Here is a 17,432-nt window from a genome sequence, read left to right as displayed (position 1 = left end):
CAAAGCTGTTCATTTAAGTCTATTCAAACAGACCACTTTTTTAAAGGAAACAAGCACTCATTAAGATTAGGTGTGGCCAATTAGTGTGCGCAGCCAACACACTTAACAAGATAGAGGATAGAGACAGTTTTGTTGATGCTGAGAACAGAATGTATATGTTTTTAAATAACATTCTTAGAACGTTCTCTGAACGTTAAAGTTTTCTTGTGGGTTTTTTATGGAAAGTTTTCTTAACGCTCTCAGATTATTTTTTTAACATGACTTTAAATAGAACCATGAGGCAACCTGTAAGACACGTTATGCTGAAGTACTGAAATTCCCACGTTGTTTCTTAACGTTCACTGAACTATTTGAGAACATTCTCAACGTCAAACCAGTTGGAGAACATTCCTAGAACATTACCAAAACTGAGATTAAATGCAACCATGTTTGAACTTTTAGGAAACGTTCTGGTTAAAATATTGAAATACCAATAAAAGAACGTTCCAAAGCCAAGCAACTACCTGCACCGTTCCCAGAAAGTTGTGGAAAGGTTTTTATGCAAAATAACCATAGGACAACCACGCTCTCACCAAGCTCGAAGAAACATATGGTTCTTAGAACGTTACGCGCTAGCTGGGAAGTGAGTTAGTTCCACGGTTCTAGAAGACCGTCGTGTCTCCATAGTCAGTGTTCCACCTAACATAAGCGTCCAGGGTTGTGGGACTGATACTGGGCTTGATACGCTTCAGAGAATCCTCAAAGTCCCGGCAGCGGATGTTACGCATCTGTAAATGCAAAAAAGCATCAGTATACACAGAAATATATTCTCTATTCAGACACAGAAATATATTCTCTATTCAGACACATACATATATTCTCTATTCATACACAGAAATACACTACATGACCAAAAGTATGTGGACATCTGCTCTTCTAACGTCTCATTCCAAAATCAAGGGCATTACTATGGAGTTGGTGCCCCCCCTTTGCTGCTATAACAGCCTCCACTCTTCTGGGAAGGATCGTCTAGAATGTAATTGTATGCTGTAGCATTACGATTTCCCTTCACTGGAACTAAGGGGCCTAGCCCCAGACCATTATTCCTCCTCCACCAAACGTTACAGTTGGCACTGTGCATTGGGGCAGGTAGAGTTCTCCTGGCATCCACCAAACACAGATTCGTCCGTCGGACTGCCAGATGGTGAAGCGTGATTCATCACTCCAGAGAAAGTGTTTCCACTGCTCCAGAGTCCAATGGCGGCAACCTTTACACCACTCAAGCCGATGCTTGGCATTGCGCATGGTGATCTTAGGCTTGTGTGCGGCTGCTCGGCCATGGAAACCCATTTCATGAAGCTCCCGATGAACAGTTCTTGTGCTGACGTTGCTTCCAGAGGCAGTTTGGAACTCGGTAGTGAGTTTTGCAACCGAGGACAGACCATTTTAACGCGCTTCAGCACTCGCCGGTCCCGTTCTGTGAGCTTGTGTGACGAACTAACTTGTTGGAAAGGTGGCATCCTATGACAGTGCCATGTTGAAAGTCACTGAGCTCTTCAGTAAGGCCATTCTACTGCCAATGTTTGTCTATGGAGATTGCATAGCTGTGTGCTCGATTTTATACACCTGTCAGCAACGGGTGTGGCTGAAAATGTCAAATCCACTCATTTGAAGGGGTGTCCACATACTTTTGTATATATAGTGTATATTCTCTATTCAGACACATAAATATATTCTCTATTCATGTCAGATATAGTCTATTCTAGCTTTTAGCTGTTACAACTTACGTCACTAGCAGCCATGTTTTTCACTTGCTCTGGTCCCAGTTCTGTGTAAACAGACAAAACAAACATGATCAGGCACCAGGCATAAAGATATTGTGGAGACCTTAACCCAACACCTAGCGACCTCGTCAAGGGGTTCGGACCTCTTGGCGTAACGGTTAAGCTGTTGACAGTCGCTGGACCTGGGTTTGAGTGCCGGTCGGGGCTACCCATCAGGTCTGCTACAATATTATAATATACACCGGACAGTTTATTAGGTACACCCAACTAGTACCGGGTTCGGACCCCACTTTGCCTCCAGAACAGCCTGAATTCTTCGGGGAATTCTACAAGGTGTCGGAAAAGTTCCACAAGGATGTCGGTCCATGCTACAGATTGGACAGGTGGTACATTCATTCTGCGAACAGCCCGTTCCATCTCATCCCAAAGACGCTCTATTGGGTTGAGGTCTGGGGACTGTGCAGGCCACTCAAGTAAACTGAAACTCACTGTCATGTTTCAGGCTATGTTTTTCCACTCCTCAGTTGTCCAGTGTTGGTGATGGCGTGCCCACTGGAGCCGCTTCTTATTGGTTTTAGCTGATAGGAGTGGAACCCGGGGTGGTCGTCCATCTGTGACAAGGATCGACCAGTTGTGCTTTCCGAGATGCCGTTCTGCACACCGCTGTTGTACTGCACCGTTATAAATACTTATTGTGTCCCGTGTAGCTCAGTTGGTAGAGCATGGCGCTTGCAACGCCAGGGTTGTGGGTTCGATTCCCACAGGGGGGCAGTCAGTATGAAAATGTATGCACTCACTAACTGTAAGTCGCTCTGGATAAGAGCATCTGCTAAATGACTAAAATTTTAAAAAATTATTTGTCTGTTTGTGGCCCGCCTGTTAGCTTGCACAATTCTTGCCATTCTCCTTCGACATCTCATCAACAAGCTGTTTTCCCCCACAGGACTGACGCTGACTGGATGTTTTTATGTTTGTCGCACCATTCTCCGTAAACCCTAGACACTGTCGTGCATTAAAAGCCCAGGAGGTCGGCCGTTTCAGAGGTACTGGACCCGGCGTGCCTGGCACCGACGATCATACCAGGCTCAAAGTCGCTTAGGTCACTTGTTTTGCCCATTCTAACATTCAGTCAAACAGTAACTGGATGCCTGTTTTATATAGTAGGTGCGATCCGGGGTGTACCTAATAAACTGGCCGGTGAGTGTATATAGGTATAATGGGTACATTGCATACAGCCATAACCTTTGGGCATTGGTACAGGCTGAAAGATCGGCCTGGCCTTTACTCACCCCTGATTGGTCCAAGAGCAGCATCCTTAGCCAATGAGGTAAGATCACTTCCTGAATAGCCCCCTGTCATTCTGAGGAGGTTAGAGCATGTTTCGGTTGTATAGTTTTACGGTTTTATGCTTTGGGGGGGGAAAAATGTGGCCAAGTGTAGCGTAGTGTGAGAACTTACTTTGCTAGATGGGCTAATTCCTTCTGGTTGAGTGGGTGTCCATGCTTTCCCAATAAATTATTCAGCAACTTGAAACGCGTCTGTGGCGATAGCAAACACATAACATTGGTTAAAAAGGAAAACTACTCAAGCCATAGCAAAGTTCAGAAACATGCAACGTGGGTTTACCTCCTCTGTTGGCAAGGACACGTACACCCGTTTGGCAAATCGCCTATAAAAAGGACAAATAAAATAACTAATTATGTATTGTCACCATGGGTTAGAACCGGTTCAGGGAACAGAACAGAACAGAAAACCCTGAAAAGAAGGACATTTTTCAAGGAACAGAATCAGAACTGGGAACGAAAGTGATCTATACTGTTCCGGAACAGAACCGTTATTTTCCCGGTTGTTTTAGGCTGCCTCCTCCACCCTCTATCACCACCCGCAAAACTTTAGTCACATCTCGCGCCCTACACTTGTCTGTCCAATGCATATACTGTACATAGCTTGCCCGCTCCATAGCAAGCTGCTCTATCCACACAGTGTTAATTTAATGTTGAGCTAAATGTTTAAAAATATATATATTTCAGAGGTTTAAAAAAAAAAGGAACAGAAATGAACCATATAAAATGTTACTTATTTTTTTGGGTTTGAACCGGTTCAGAACTTTATTTTGTGTATCATATTCAGTACCTGAGTACAGCTTCGTCCAGCTCCTGTGGCCTGTTGGTAGCTCCCATCACCAGAACCCTCTCTGCACCTTCTGACTGCACCTGCAGGACATTAGTAGAGACTAATCAGGAGACTAGTGTTGTTGAAGGATACCTACACTATATATATATATAAAAGTATGTGGACACCACTTCAAATTAGTGGATTCAGCCATTTCATCCACACCCGTTGCTGACAGGTGTATAAAATCGAGCACACTGCCATGCAATCTCCGTAGACAAACATTGGCAGTAGAATGGCCTCACTGAAGAGCTCAGTGACTTTCAACATGACACCGTCACAGGATGCCACCTTTCCAACAAGTCAGTTCGTCAAATTTCTGCCCTGCTAGAGCTGCCCCGGTCAACTCTGAAGTGGAAACATTGTGAAGTGGAAACGTCTATGATCATGGCTCAGCCGCAAAGTGGTAGGCCACACAAGCACACAGAATGGGACCACAGAGTGCTGAAGCGCATAACAATTGTCTGTCCTCGGTTGCAACACTCACTACCGAGTTCCAAACTGCCTCTGGAAGCAACGTCAGCACAATAACTGTTTGTCGGGAGCTTCATGAAATGGGTTTCCATGGCCGAGCAGCCGCACACAAGCCTAAGATCACCATGCGCAATGTCCAGGAGAACGCAAGCTGCCCAAATGCATAGTGTCAACTGTAAAGTTTGATGGAGGAGGAATAATGGTCTGGGTCTGTTCATGGTTCGGGCTAGGCCCCTTAGTTCCAGTGAAGGGAAATCTTAACGCTACAGCATACAATGACATTCTAGACGATTCTGTGCTTCCAACTTTGTGGCAACAGTCTGGGGAAGGCCCTTTCCTGTTTCAGCATGACAATGCCCCCATGCACAAAGCGAGGTCCATTTAGAAATGGTTTGTCGCGATCAGTGTGGAAGAACTTGACTGGCCTGCACAGAGCCCTGACCTCAACCCCATCGAACACCTTTGGGATGTATTGGAACGCAGACTGCGAGCCAGGCCTAATCGCCCAACATCAGTGCACGACAATTGAGAGCATCCTGTCGGGCTGTATCACCGCCTGGTACGGCAACTGCACCGCCCGCAACCGCAGGGCTCTCCAGAGGGTGGTGCGGTCTGCCGAACGCATTACCAGGGGCAAACTACCCGCCCTCCAAGACACATACAGCACCCAATGTCACAGGAAGGCCAAAAAGATCATCAAGGACATCAACCATCCGAGCCACTGCCTGTTCACCCCGCTATCATCCAGAAGGCGAGGCCAGTACAGGTGCATCAAAGCTGGGACCGAGAGAATGAAAAACAGCTTCTATCTCAAGGCCATCAGATTGTTAAATAGCCATCACTAGCACATTAGAGGCTGCTGCTGCCTATTGAAATCACTGGCCACTTTAAGAAATGGAACACTAGTCACTTTTAATAATGTTACCATATCTTGGACTACTCATCTCATATGCATTCTATTCTATAATATTCTACTGTATCTTAGTCCATGCCGCTCTGTCATTGCTTGTCCATATATGTATATATTCTTGAATTCCATTCCTTACTAGATTTGTGTGTATTGGGTATATGTTGTGAAATTGTTAGATATTACTTGTTAGATATTACTGCACTGTCGGAGCTAGAAGCACAAGCATTTCGCTACACCCGCAATAACATCTGCTAAACACGTGTATGTGACAAATAACATATGATATTATACTTTTTTTGACCTCACTAACGCTCTCGTGGCTGAATGGAAGCAAGTCCCCGCAGCAATGTTCCAACATCTAGTGGAAAGCCTTCCCAGAAGAGTGGAGGCTGTTATAGCAGCAAAGGGGGGACCAACTCCATGTTAATGCCCAAGATTTTGGAATGAGATGTTCGACGAGCAGGTGTCCACATACTTTTGGTAATGTAGTGTAGTGTACACAAGGTCTTTTTATAGCTCATTGATAACCCATACATAAAACATGAATAAAACAGTACATAGGCATTGCAACTGCCATTGATAATTGCATTATGAGTAACATTACTGTGACATAACAAAGGGGTCTTACCCCATCGAACTGGATGAGGAACTCGGTTTTTAACCGTCGGCTGGCATCGTGTTCGCCTTCCCTCCTCTCACACAGCAGGCTGTCGATCTCATCTGGGAGGACGGCAAACAGCATCACCACAAGGTCAGTGACCAGCTACTGTCTGTTCAGTCTCTCAGCAACAAACACAACCAGGAAAATAAATTATACAATTAAATATAAAACTGCAATATGTAACTCAGATCACTGTTGGACGTCAGATTACTGTTGGACGTCAGATTACTGTTAGACGTCAGATTACTGTAATCATCATTACGCCAGATCACTGTTTCCGATCACTGTTACGTCAACACGTAGACGCACAATGCGTCAGATTACTGTTAGACGTCAGATTACTGTTAGACGTCAGATCACTGTTGGACGTCAGATCACTGTTGGACGTCAGATCACTGTTGACGTCAGATCACTGTTGACGTCAGATCACTGTTAGACGTCAGATCACTGTTAGACGTCAGATCACTGTTAGACGTCAGATCACTGTTAGACGTCAGACATTCAATAAAATCAATCAAACCAACCAATGAAGATGATGGCAGGCTGTAGTTCTCTGGCCACAGCAAACAAAGCTCTGACCAGCTTCTCTCCCTCTCCCACCTGGAAAGGAGAGATACAGGTCAAAGGTCACTCAAGTATACTTTATAAAGTGGTTGTAAAGAGTGTATAAGCAGTTTAAAGACTTATAATCATTTGTTTATAGATAGTTTAGAAATCAGTAATAAACCGTTAACTGCTCACTCAGCTACCACTAACATTAGCTAATCCACTAGGTGAGACATCGCTCTACCTGGGTCCTGGTCTGAAGTAGTGCACTACCCTCTGGGTCCTGGTCTGAAGTAGTGCACTACCCTCTGGGTCCTGGTCTGAAGTAGTGCACTACCCTCTGGGCCCTGGTCTGAAGTAGTGCACTACCCTCTGGGCCCTGGTCTGAAGTAGTGCACTACCCTCTGGGTCCTGGTCTGAAGTAGTGCACTACCCTCTGGGTCCTGGTCTGAAGTAGTGCACTACCCTCTGGGTCCTGGTCTGAAGTAGTGCACTACCCTCTGGGTCCTGGTCTGAAGTAGTGCACTACCCTCTGGGTCCTGGTCTGAAGTAGTGCACTACCCTCTGGGCCCTGGTCTGAAGTAGTGCACTACCCTCTGGGCCCTGGTCTGAAGTAGTGCACTACCCTCTGGGCCCTGGTCTGAAGTAGTGCACTACCCTCTGGGTCCTGGTCTGAAGTAGTGCACTACCCTCTGGGTCCTGGTCTGAAGTAGTGCACTACCCTCTGGGTCCTGGTCTGAAGTAGTGCACTACCCTCTGGGTCCTGGTCTGAAGTAGTGCACTACCCTCTGGGTCCTGGTCTGAAGTAGTGCACTACCCTCTGGGCCCTGGTCTGAAGTAGTGCACTACCCTCTGGGTCCTGGTCTGAAGTAGTGCACTACCCTCTGGGCCCTGGTCTGAAGTAGTGCACTACTTAGAGAATAGGGTGCCATTTGGGACTCAGAAAATGACAACACTCTTCAGACCACTCACCCATTTAGAGGTCAGAGTGGCAGCACTGATGTTAAAGAAGGTGGCGTGGGATTCCATGGCTACTGCTTTGGCCTGGGTTGGGGGACAAAAGAGACCAATCATTATCAAGAGAAGGAGGAATAACCTCTTGGACATGCAGTCAACACCATGCGATGTCATGGTCACAAAACGTTTGACTCACCAGCATGGTCTTTCCGTTGCCTGGAGGGCCGAAGAGGAGCAGACCTCGTGCCGGGGATCTGAGACCAGTGAACAGCTAGAGGGGACCAACACAACACCAGACTGGAGTAGAGACAACACCATAGACTGGAGTAGAGACAACACCATAGACTGGAGTAGAGACAACACCATAGACTGGAGTAGAGACAACACCATAGACTGGAGTAGAGACAACACCATAGACTGGAGTAGAGACAACACCATAGACTGGAGTAGAGACAACGCCACCAGACTGGAGTAGAGACAACGCCACCAGACTGGAGTAGAGACAACGCCACCAGACTGGAGTAGAGACAACGCCATAGACTGGAGTAGAGACAACGCCACCAGACTGGAGTAGAGACAACGCCATAGACTGGAGTAGAGACAACGCCACCAGACTGGAGTAGAGACAACGCCATAGACTGGAGTAGAGACAACGCCACCAGACTGGAGTAGAGACAACGCCATAGACTGGAGTAGAGACAACAGACTGGAGTAGAGACAACACCACCAGACTGGAGTAGAGACAACAACAGACTGGAGTAGAGACAACAACAGACTGGAGTAGAGACAACAACAGACTGGAGTAGAGACAACAACAGACTGGAGTAGAGACAACAACAGACTGGAGTAGAGACAACAACAGACTGGAGTAGAGACAACGGCACCAAACTGGAGTAGAGACAACGCCACCAGACTGGAGTAGAGACAACAACAGACTGGAGTAGAGACAACAACAGACTGGAGTATAGACAACAACAGACTGGAGTAGAGACAACAACAGACTGGAGTAGAGACAACACCACCAGAATGGAGTAGAGACAACGCCACCAAACTGGAGTAGAGACAAAACCACCAGACTGGAGTAGAGACAACGCCACCAGACTGGAGTAGAGACAACGCCACCAGACTGGAGTAGAGACAACAACAGACTGGAGTAGAGACAACGCCACCAGACTGGAGTAGAGACAACAGACTGGAGTAGAGACAACAACAGACTGGAGTAGAGACAACAACAGACTGGAGTAGAGACGACAACAGACTGGAGTAGAGACGACAACAGACTGGAGTAGAGACAACAACAGACTGGAGTAGAGACAACACCACCAGACTGGAGTAGAGACAACGCCATAGACTGGAGTAGAGACAACGCCACCAAACTGGAGTAGAGACAACGCCACCAGACTGGAGTAGAGACAACGCCACCAGACTGGAGTAGAGACAATGCCACCAGACTGGAGTAGAGACAACACCATAGACTGGAGTAGAGACATTGCCACCAAACTGGAGTAGAGACAACGCCATAGACTGGAGTAGAGACAACGCCACCAGACTGGAGTAGAGACAACACCACCAAACTGGAGTAGAGACAACGCCATAGACTGGAGTAGAGACAACGCCACCAGACTGGAGTAGAGACAACGCCACCAGACTGGAGTAGAGACAACGCCACCAGACTGGAGTAGAGACAACACCACCAGACTGGAGTAGAGACAACACCACCAGACTGGAGTAGAGACAACAACATAGACTGGAATAGAGACAACAACAGACTGGAGTAGAGACAACGCCACCAAACTGGAGTAGAGACAACAACAGACTGGAGTAGAGACAACAACAGACTGGAGTAGAGACAACAACAGACTGGAGTAGAGACAACGCCACCAAACTGGAGTAGAGACAACGCCACCAGACTGGAGTAGAGACAATGCCACCAGACTGGAGTAGAGACAACACCACCAGACTGGAGTAGAGACAACGCCACCAGACTGGAGTAGAGACAACGCCACCAGACTGGAGTAGAGACAACGCCACCAGACTGGAGTAGAGACAACACCATAGACTGGAGTAGAGACAACGCCACCAGACTGGAGTAGAGACAACGCCACCAGACTGGAGTAGAGACAACACCATAGACTGGAGTAGAGACAACGCCACCAGACTGGAGTAGAGACAACGCCACCAGACTGGAGTAGAGACAACAACAGACTGGAGTAGAGACAACAACAGACTGGAGTAGAGACAACGCCATAGACTGGAGTAGAGACAACGCCATAGACTGGAGTAGAGACAACGCCATAGACTGGAGTAGAGACAACACCATAGACTGGAGTAGAGACAACGCCATAGACTGGAGTAGAGACAACGCCACCAGACTGGAGTAGAGACAACGCCACCAGACTGGAGTAGAGACAACGCCACCAGACTGGAGTAGAGAAAACACCATAGACTGGAGTAGAGACAACAACATAGACTGGAGTAGAGACAACAACCGACTGGAGTAGAGACAACACCACCAGAATGGAGTAGAGACAACGCCACCAAACTGGAGTAGAGACAACACCACCAGACTGGAGTAGAGACAACGCCACCAGACTGGAGTAGAGACAACGCCACCAGACTGGAGTAGAGACAACAACAGACTGGAGTAGAGACAACGCCACCAGACTGGAGTAGAGACAACAGACTGGAGTAGAGACAACAGACTGGAGTAGAGACAGAAACATAGACTGGAGTAGAGAAAACAACAGACTGGAGTAGAGACAACAACAGACTGGAGTAGAGACAACACCACCAGACTGGAGTAGAGACAACACCATAGACTGGAGTAGAGACAACGCCACCAAACTGGAGTAGAGACAACGCCACCAGACTGGAGTAGAGACAACGCCACCAGACTGGAGTAGAGACAATGCCACCAGACTGGAGTAGAGACAACACCATAGACTGGAGTAGAGACATTGCCACCAAACTGGAGTAGAGACAACGCCATAGACTGGAGTAGAGACAACGCCACCAAACTGGAGTAGAGACAACGCCATAGACTGGAGTAGAGACAACGCCACCAGACTGGAGTAGAGACAACACCATAGACTGGAGTAGAGACAACGCCACCAGACTGGAGTAGAGACAACGCCACCAGACTGGAGTAGAGACAACGCCACCAGACTGGAGTAGAGACAACGCCACCAGACTGGAGTAGAGACAACGCCACCAGACTGGAGTAAAGACAACGCCACCAGACTGGAGTAGAGACAACGCCACCAGACTGGAGTAGAGACAACACCACCAGACTGGAGTAGAGACAACACCACCAGACTGGAGTAGAGACAACAACATAGACTGGAGTAGAGACAACAACAGACTGGAGTAGAGACAACGCCATCAAACTGGAGTAGAGACAACAACAGACTGGAGTAGAGACAACAACATAGACTGGAGTAGAGATAACAGACTGGAGTAGAGACAACGCCACCAAACTGGAGTAGAGACAACGCCACCAGACTGGAGTAGAGACAATGCCATAGACTGGAGTAGAGACAACACCACCAGACTGGAGTAGAGACAACGCCACCAGACTGGAGTAGAGACAACAACAGACTGGAGTAGAGACAACAACATAGACTGGAGTAGAGACAACAACAGACTGGAGTAGAGACAACGCCACCAAACTGGAGTAGAGACAACAACAGACTGGAGTAGAGACAACACCACCAGACTGGAGTAGAGACAACGCCACCAGACTGGAGTAGAGACAACGCCATAGACTGGAGTAGAGACAACACCACCAGACTGGAGTAGAGACAACAACAGACTGGAGTAGAGACAACGCCACCAGACTGGAGTAGAGACAACAACAGACTGGAGTAGAGACAACAACAGACTGGAGTAGAGACAACAACATAGACTGGAGTAGAGACAACAACAGACTGGAGTAGAGACAACGCCACCAAACTGGAGTAGAGACAACGCCATAGACTGGAGTAGAGACAACACCACCAGACTGGAGTAGAGACAACGCCACCAGACTGGAGTAGAGACAACGCCATAGACTGGAGTAGAGACAACACCACCAGACTGGAGTAGAGACAACACCACCAGACTGGAGTAGAGACAACGCCATAGACTGGAGTAGAGACAACACCACCAGACTGGAGTAGAGACAACGCCACCAGACTGGAGTAGAGACAACGCCACCAGACTGGAGTAGAGACAACGCCAGACTGGAGTAGAGACAACACCACCAGACTGGAGTAGAGACAACACCATAGACTGGAGTAGAGACAACGCCACCAGACTGGAGTAGAGACAACACCATAGACTGGAGTAGAGACAACGCCACCAGACTGGAGTAGAGACAACGCCACCAGACTGGAGTAGAGACAACGCCACCAGACTGGAGTAGAGACAACGCCACCAGACTGGAGTAGAGACAACAACAGACTGGAGTAGAGACAACGCCATAGACTGGAGTAGAGACAACGCCATAGACTGGAGTAGAGACAACGCCACCAGACTGGAGTAGAGACAACGCCACCAGACTGGAGTAGAGACAACACCATAGACTGGAGTAGAGACAACGCCACCAGACTGGAGTAGAGACAACAACAGACTGGAGTAGAGACAACACCACCAGACTGGAGTAGAGACAACGCCACCAGACTGGAGTAGAGACAACGCCACCAGACTGGAGTAGAGACAACACCATAGACTGGAGTAGAGCCAACACCATAGACTGGAGTAGAGCCAACGCCACCAGACTGGAGTAGAGACAACGCCACCAGACTGGAGTAGAGACAACGCCATAGACTGGAGTAGAGACAACGCCACCAGACTGGAGTAGAGACAACGCCACCAGACTGGAGTAGAGACAACGCCACCAGACTGGAGTAGAGACAACACCACCAGACTGGAGTAGAGACAACACCACCAGACTGGAGTAGAGACAACGCCATAGACTGGAGTAGAGACAACGCCATAGACTGGAGTAGAGACAACGCCACCAGACTGGAGTAGAGACAACGCCAGACTGGAGTAGAGACAACACCACCAGACTGGAGTAGAGACAACACCATAGACTGGAGTAGAGACCACACCATAGACTGGAGTAGAGACAACGCCACCAGACTGGAGTAGAGACAACGCCACCAGACTGGAGTAGAGACAACGCCACCAGACTGGAGTAGAGACAACACCATAGACTGGAGTAGAGACAACACCACCAGACTGGAGTAGAGACAACACCACCAGACTGGAGTAGAGACAACACCACCAGACTGGAGTAGAGACAACACCATAGACTGGAGTAGAGACAACACCATAGACTGGAGTAGAGACATCGCCACCAGACTGGAGTAGAGACAACGCCACCAGACTGGAGTAGAGACAACGCCACCAGACTGGAGTAGAGACAACACCATAGACTGGAGTAGAGACAACGCCACCAGACTGGAGTAGAGACAACGCCATAGACTGGAGTAGAGACAACGCCACCAGACTGGAGTAGAGACAACGCCACCAGACTGGAGTAGAGACAACGCCACCAGACTGGAGTAGAGACAACGCCACCAGACTGGAGTAGAGACAACACCATAGACTGGAGTAGAGACAACGCCACCAGACTGGAGTAGAGACAACGCCACCAGACTGGAGTAGAGACAACACCATAGACTGGAGTAGAGACAACACCATAGACTGGAGTAGAGACAACACCACCAGACTGGAGTAGAGACAACGCCACCAGACTGGAGTAGAGACAACGCCACCAGACTGGAGTAGAGACAACGCCACCAGACTGGAGTAGAGACAACGCCACCAGACTGGAGTAGAGACAACGCCACCAGACTGGAGTAGAGACAACACCATAGACTGGAGTAGAGACAACGCCACCAGACTGGAGTAGAGACCACTACACAACTGTGAAGCCTGATTCCCATAATAGGGCCGACCTCAACCGTACTGTGCTGGCTCTGATATTTTCATTTCAAATTGTCCTTTTCAGCACGGTTTCAGCAAATATGGTGGATGTGTAACCAGACCAGACCAATGCAGCTCAGCTTGGCTTGGGTAGGTTTGACCCTAGATTGTGAATCAGGCATAACTGACAGAGAGCAGCTCATAACTGACAGAGAGCAGCTCATCACTGACAGATAGCAGCTCATAACTGACAGATAGCAGCTCATAACTGACAGATAGCAGCTCATAACTGACAGAGAGCAGCTCGTAACTGACAGAGAGCAGCTCGTAACTGACAGAGAGCAGCTCATAACTGACAGATAGCAGCTCATAACTGACAGAGAGCAGCTCATCACTGACAGAGAGCAGCTCATCACTGACAGAGAGCAGCTCATCACTGACAGATAGCAGCTCATCACTGACAGATAGCAGCTCATCACTGACAGATAGCAGCTCATCACTGACAGATAGCAGCTCATAACTGACAGATAGCAGCTCATCACTGACAGATAGCAGCTCATCACTGACAGATAGCAGCTCATCACTGACAGATAGCAGCTCATCACTGACAGAGAGCAGCTCATCACTGACAGAGAGCAGCTCATCACTGACAGAGAGCAGCTCATAACTGACAGATAGCAGCTCATCACTGACAGAGAGCAGCTCATCACTGACAGAGAGCAGCTCATCACTGACAGATAGCAGCTCATCACTGACAGAGAGCAGCTCATCACTGACAGATAGCAGCTCATCACTGACAGATAGCAGCTCATCACTGACAGATAGCAGCTCATCACTGACAGAGAGCAGCTCATCACTGACAGATAGCAGCTCATCACTGACAGATAGCAGCTCATCACTGACAGATAGCAGCTCATCACTGACAGATAGCAGCTCATCACTGACAGATAGCAGCTCATCACTGACAGAGGGCAGCTCATCACTGACAGAGAGCAGCTCATCACTGACAGATAGCAGCTCATCACTGACAGATAGCAGCTCATCACTGACAGAGAGCAGCTCATCACTGACAGAGGGCAGCTCATCACTGACAGAGAGCAGCTCATCACTGACAGATAGCAGCTCATCACTGACAGATAGCAGCTCATCACTGACAGATAGCAGCTCATCACTGACAGATAGCAGCTCATCACTGACAGATAGCAGCTCATAACTGACAGATAGCAGCTCATCACTGACAGAGGGCAGCTCATCACTGACAGATAGCAGCTCATCACTGACAGATAGCAGCTCATAACTGACAGAGAGCAGCTCATAACTGACAGATAGCAGCTCATCACTGACAGAGAGCAGCTCATCACTGACAGATAGCAGCTCATAACACAGAGTAGAAAGGAAACAATCTCACCTCAGGTCTGAGTGCAGGCAGGATAACTATCTCCTGGAGAGCCTGTTTAGCCAGCTCCTGACCTGCTATGTCTTCAAAGCTCACTGCTGACCCACTGAAATACACAGACACACATGTTTGAATGACTCCAGAACCACAGCAGTCTCAATTACAGTCATGGGTTAAATTACAGGAGAGATAGGCACCGCCTTAACAAAGGTACCAGTGTGGGCCCCCTCAAAAGTCGAAGATTTTGACGTCAGGGAGTCTATGCATAATTTGATCCTGACTGCAGTCCACTATCATCGTATCTAGAATCCCTCCATTGAATGTGCTGAGGGTCTTCTCTATCATAGCCTGGTCATACATCTGTTTGTACTGTATAGCCAACTCCCTAGACAATGATCAAAAGACTACACGGATAGATCCAGGCTAGGCTACTTCTCTACCCTACCTGTCCACGATCTCATTCAGTATGAGGTTGGCCAGCTTGCTGTCCACATTCTTAAAGTTCTTCATATCCCTCCTCTGTGGTTCCTTTGACGCTGCTGCCGGTCTGCCATTCTGTCCTCTTCCTGCGGCCCGAGGGACAACCTTAAAGAGAGCACGCCATAAGACCATAAAAATACACTTCACATAAAACAAAAAGCCTACACTATGAGCAACAATGTCCCATTTGAAACAGTACTACTCAGAAACGTTGTTTTCTGTAAACTGTTACATTTACATTTTAGTCATTTAGCAGACGCTCTTATCCAGAGCGACTTACAGTTTTTTTTTTTCATACTGGCCCCCCGTGGGAATCGAACCCACAACCCTGGCGTTGCAAACGCCATGCTCTACCAACTGAGCTACATCCCTGCCGGCCATTCCCTCCCCTACCCTGGACGACGCTGGGCCAATTGTGCGCCGCCCCATGGGTCTCCCGGTCGCGGCCGGCTACAACAGAGCCTGGATTCGAGCCAGGATCTCTAGTGGCACAGCTGCGCCACTCGGGGAGGTTGTAAGACTAGGACTAAATCGTTTATGGGACCAGGTATAAGAGACAGTATAGGACAAGGCCTGTACTTTAATGGGACCAGGGATACCTTGATATTGTTAGTCTTGCTTGAGCCAGTTCTTACAGTGCTCGCTGGCTTGCTGTGACTGGACATGGAACCACCTGGACCTGGCTGGTTCTTTGGACCAGTAGGCCTCACTGGAGGGGTAGGGAGATGGCCTGATGGACTCTGAGAGCTGTTTCTCTTTTTAGACGCCGATGCACCTTCTGTGGTGAGAGAGAGAAGATAGAGAGAGAGAGAGAGAGAGGATGGAGAGAGAGAGAGAGGATGTAGAGAGAGAGAGAGAGAGAGAGAGAGAGAGAGAGAGAGAGGTGGAGAGAGAGAGAGCGAGAGAGAGGATGGAGAGAGAGAGAGAGACCCTACTATACGCACTACAACTATTTGCACATTGCTAAAACACATAGCTGGTAATATAACACTTGAAATGTCTATCTTTTTTAAACCTTGTTGAGTGAGGGGGAGAGAGAGAAAGAGAGATAAAAGTACTGATCTTAGTCAGGGATTTCTTTACAGCACAAATCTTTATAGCTCAAATCTAAGAGTGGCATCACTTCAAATGTGTTGTGAGAGAAGACTGCAGCATGACTCATATATTACCAGTATGGGAAGTTATCATGATGTGATATAATCTAAAAAAAACGTCAGACAGCTGACCTAAAAGAGCGAGTCGGTCCTTTGCCATGGTGAGATTGGTGATCATCTTAGTTTGAAGCCTCTTTGCCCGATCATAATGTTCTCCTAAAGTGAAAGTGAAAGAAAGAGAAACATGGTAACTGGCCAAAACACAAACCACCTCGTATTAACTTGAAAGACGATGAGGTAGGAATTAGTTTACCTTGTCCTATGACTTCAATAGCAATCCCCTTTTGAAGCTCTGAAATGCCTTTCTGATACCACTGGACTGCCTCCTCCTTGACACCTGCCATCACAAACCCACAGGCTCAGAGTCACAGATAGAGAGAGAGAGAGAGAGAGAGTACACAGACAGACACACACACACACTCACTCTCACACACACACTCACTCACTCTCTCTCACGCGCACACACACATATACACACACTCTCCCAGTGAGCCATTGCATATGCTTGCATACAGTCACACAACATGTATGATTAGCTTCGATGCAACCAAGAGTTTTGACATTGTAAAACTCTCTTGGTTTCATCGAAGCTAATGTATGATAAACATCTACAATATAAAAAATTAAAAAAAAGATGAGATGCATTCAACCTTTGTCATCTTCATCGATCTTGAGTGCCACGGATATGTATTGAAATGCCTGTTTATGGTAGCTTCTAATGAGATCTCCGTTGTCTTTGCCGTTCCCAGCTCTAACTTTGTCCGACATGGTAGTGAAATACTGTAACGTTACAACTCTACACAACTAGTTACAGTAGCTAGTTACCATTTTCATATCCAGGAGGTGATCGTAAACCTGTCTATTTTATCATAATAACAAAACCACTGTAGAGATCCAGTCCACACAGTTCCAAGACATCGGTGTCTTGTTGTAACAGGAAGTTGGCGCTACGCATGCGTGGAACACCGGACTTGTCTAACACGTAAACAAGACCCCAAATACGGTA

The 17,432-nt window shown here is 47.8% G+C and overlaps 1 protein-coding gene across 2 annotated transcripts; it reads right to left on the bottom strand.

Moving 5' to 3' along the window:
• Positions 1–377: 377 nt before the first annotated feature.
• Positions 378–17,404, bottom strand: LOC121558705 (spastin). 2 transcript variants are annotated; one of them, XM_041872112.2, is made up of 16 exons: positions 17,077–17,404; positions 16,680–16,763; positions 16,499–16,582; positions 15,872–16,050; positions 15,238–15,377; positions 14,805–14,898; positions 7,680–7,754; positions 7,499–7,570; positions 6,505–6,580; positions 5,948–6,039; positions 3,897–3,976; positions 3,390–3,432; positions 3,222–3,301; positions 3,053–3,123; positions 1,767–1,807; positions 378–767 (listed from the first exon to the last, which is right to left on the bottom strand). In XM_041872112.2, the coding sequence occupies exons 1-16, from the start codon at positions 17,192–17,194 to the stop codon at positions 642–644; spliced, it is 1,455 nt and encodes a 484-aa protein (XP_041728046.1). In that variant the 5' UTR covers positions 17,195–17,404; the 3' UTR covers positions 378–641. The 2 variants fall into 2 exon arrangements, with proteins under 2 accessions (XP_041728046.1, XP_041728047.1); XM_041872113.2 differs by having other exon boundaries at positions 15,908–16,050.
• Positions 17,405–17,432: the final 28 nt, after the last annotated feature.

The sequence above is a fragment of the Coregonus clupeaformis genome, chromosome 1 (assembly GCF_020615455.1).
Source record: "Coregonus clupeaformis isolate EN_2021a chromosome 1, ASM2061545v1, whole genome shotgun sequence".
Taxonomy (NCBI): domain Eukaryota; kingdom Metazoa; phylum Chordata; class Actinopteri; order Salmoniformes; family Salmonidae; genus Coregonus; species Coregonus clupeaformis.
The sequence above is the reverse complement of the archived record's forward strand: the minus strand, read 5'-3'. Positions and strand labels throughout refer to the sequence as shown.

Bases quoted from the DNA above. Each gene is read 5' to 3' on its own strand.
- LOC121558705 (XM_041872112.2), bottom strand. From the start codon at position 17,194: ATGTCGGACAAAGTTAGAGCTGGGAACGGCAAAGACAACGGAGATCTC. The intron at 16,764-17,076 runs GTTGAATGCATC...TTGTGATGGCAG, and splicing joins GATCGATGAAGATGACAAAG to GTGTCAAGGAGGAGGCAGTC. The intron at 14,899-15,237 runs GTAGGGTAGAGA...TGTGTATTTCAG, and splicing joins CTGAATGAGATCGTGGACAG to TGGGTCAGCAGTGAGCTTTG.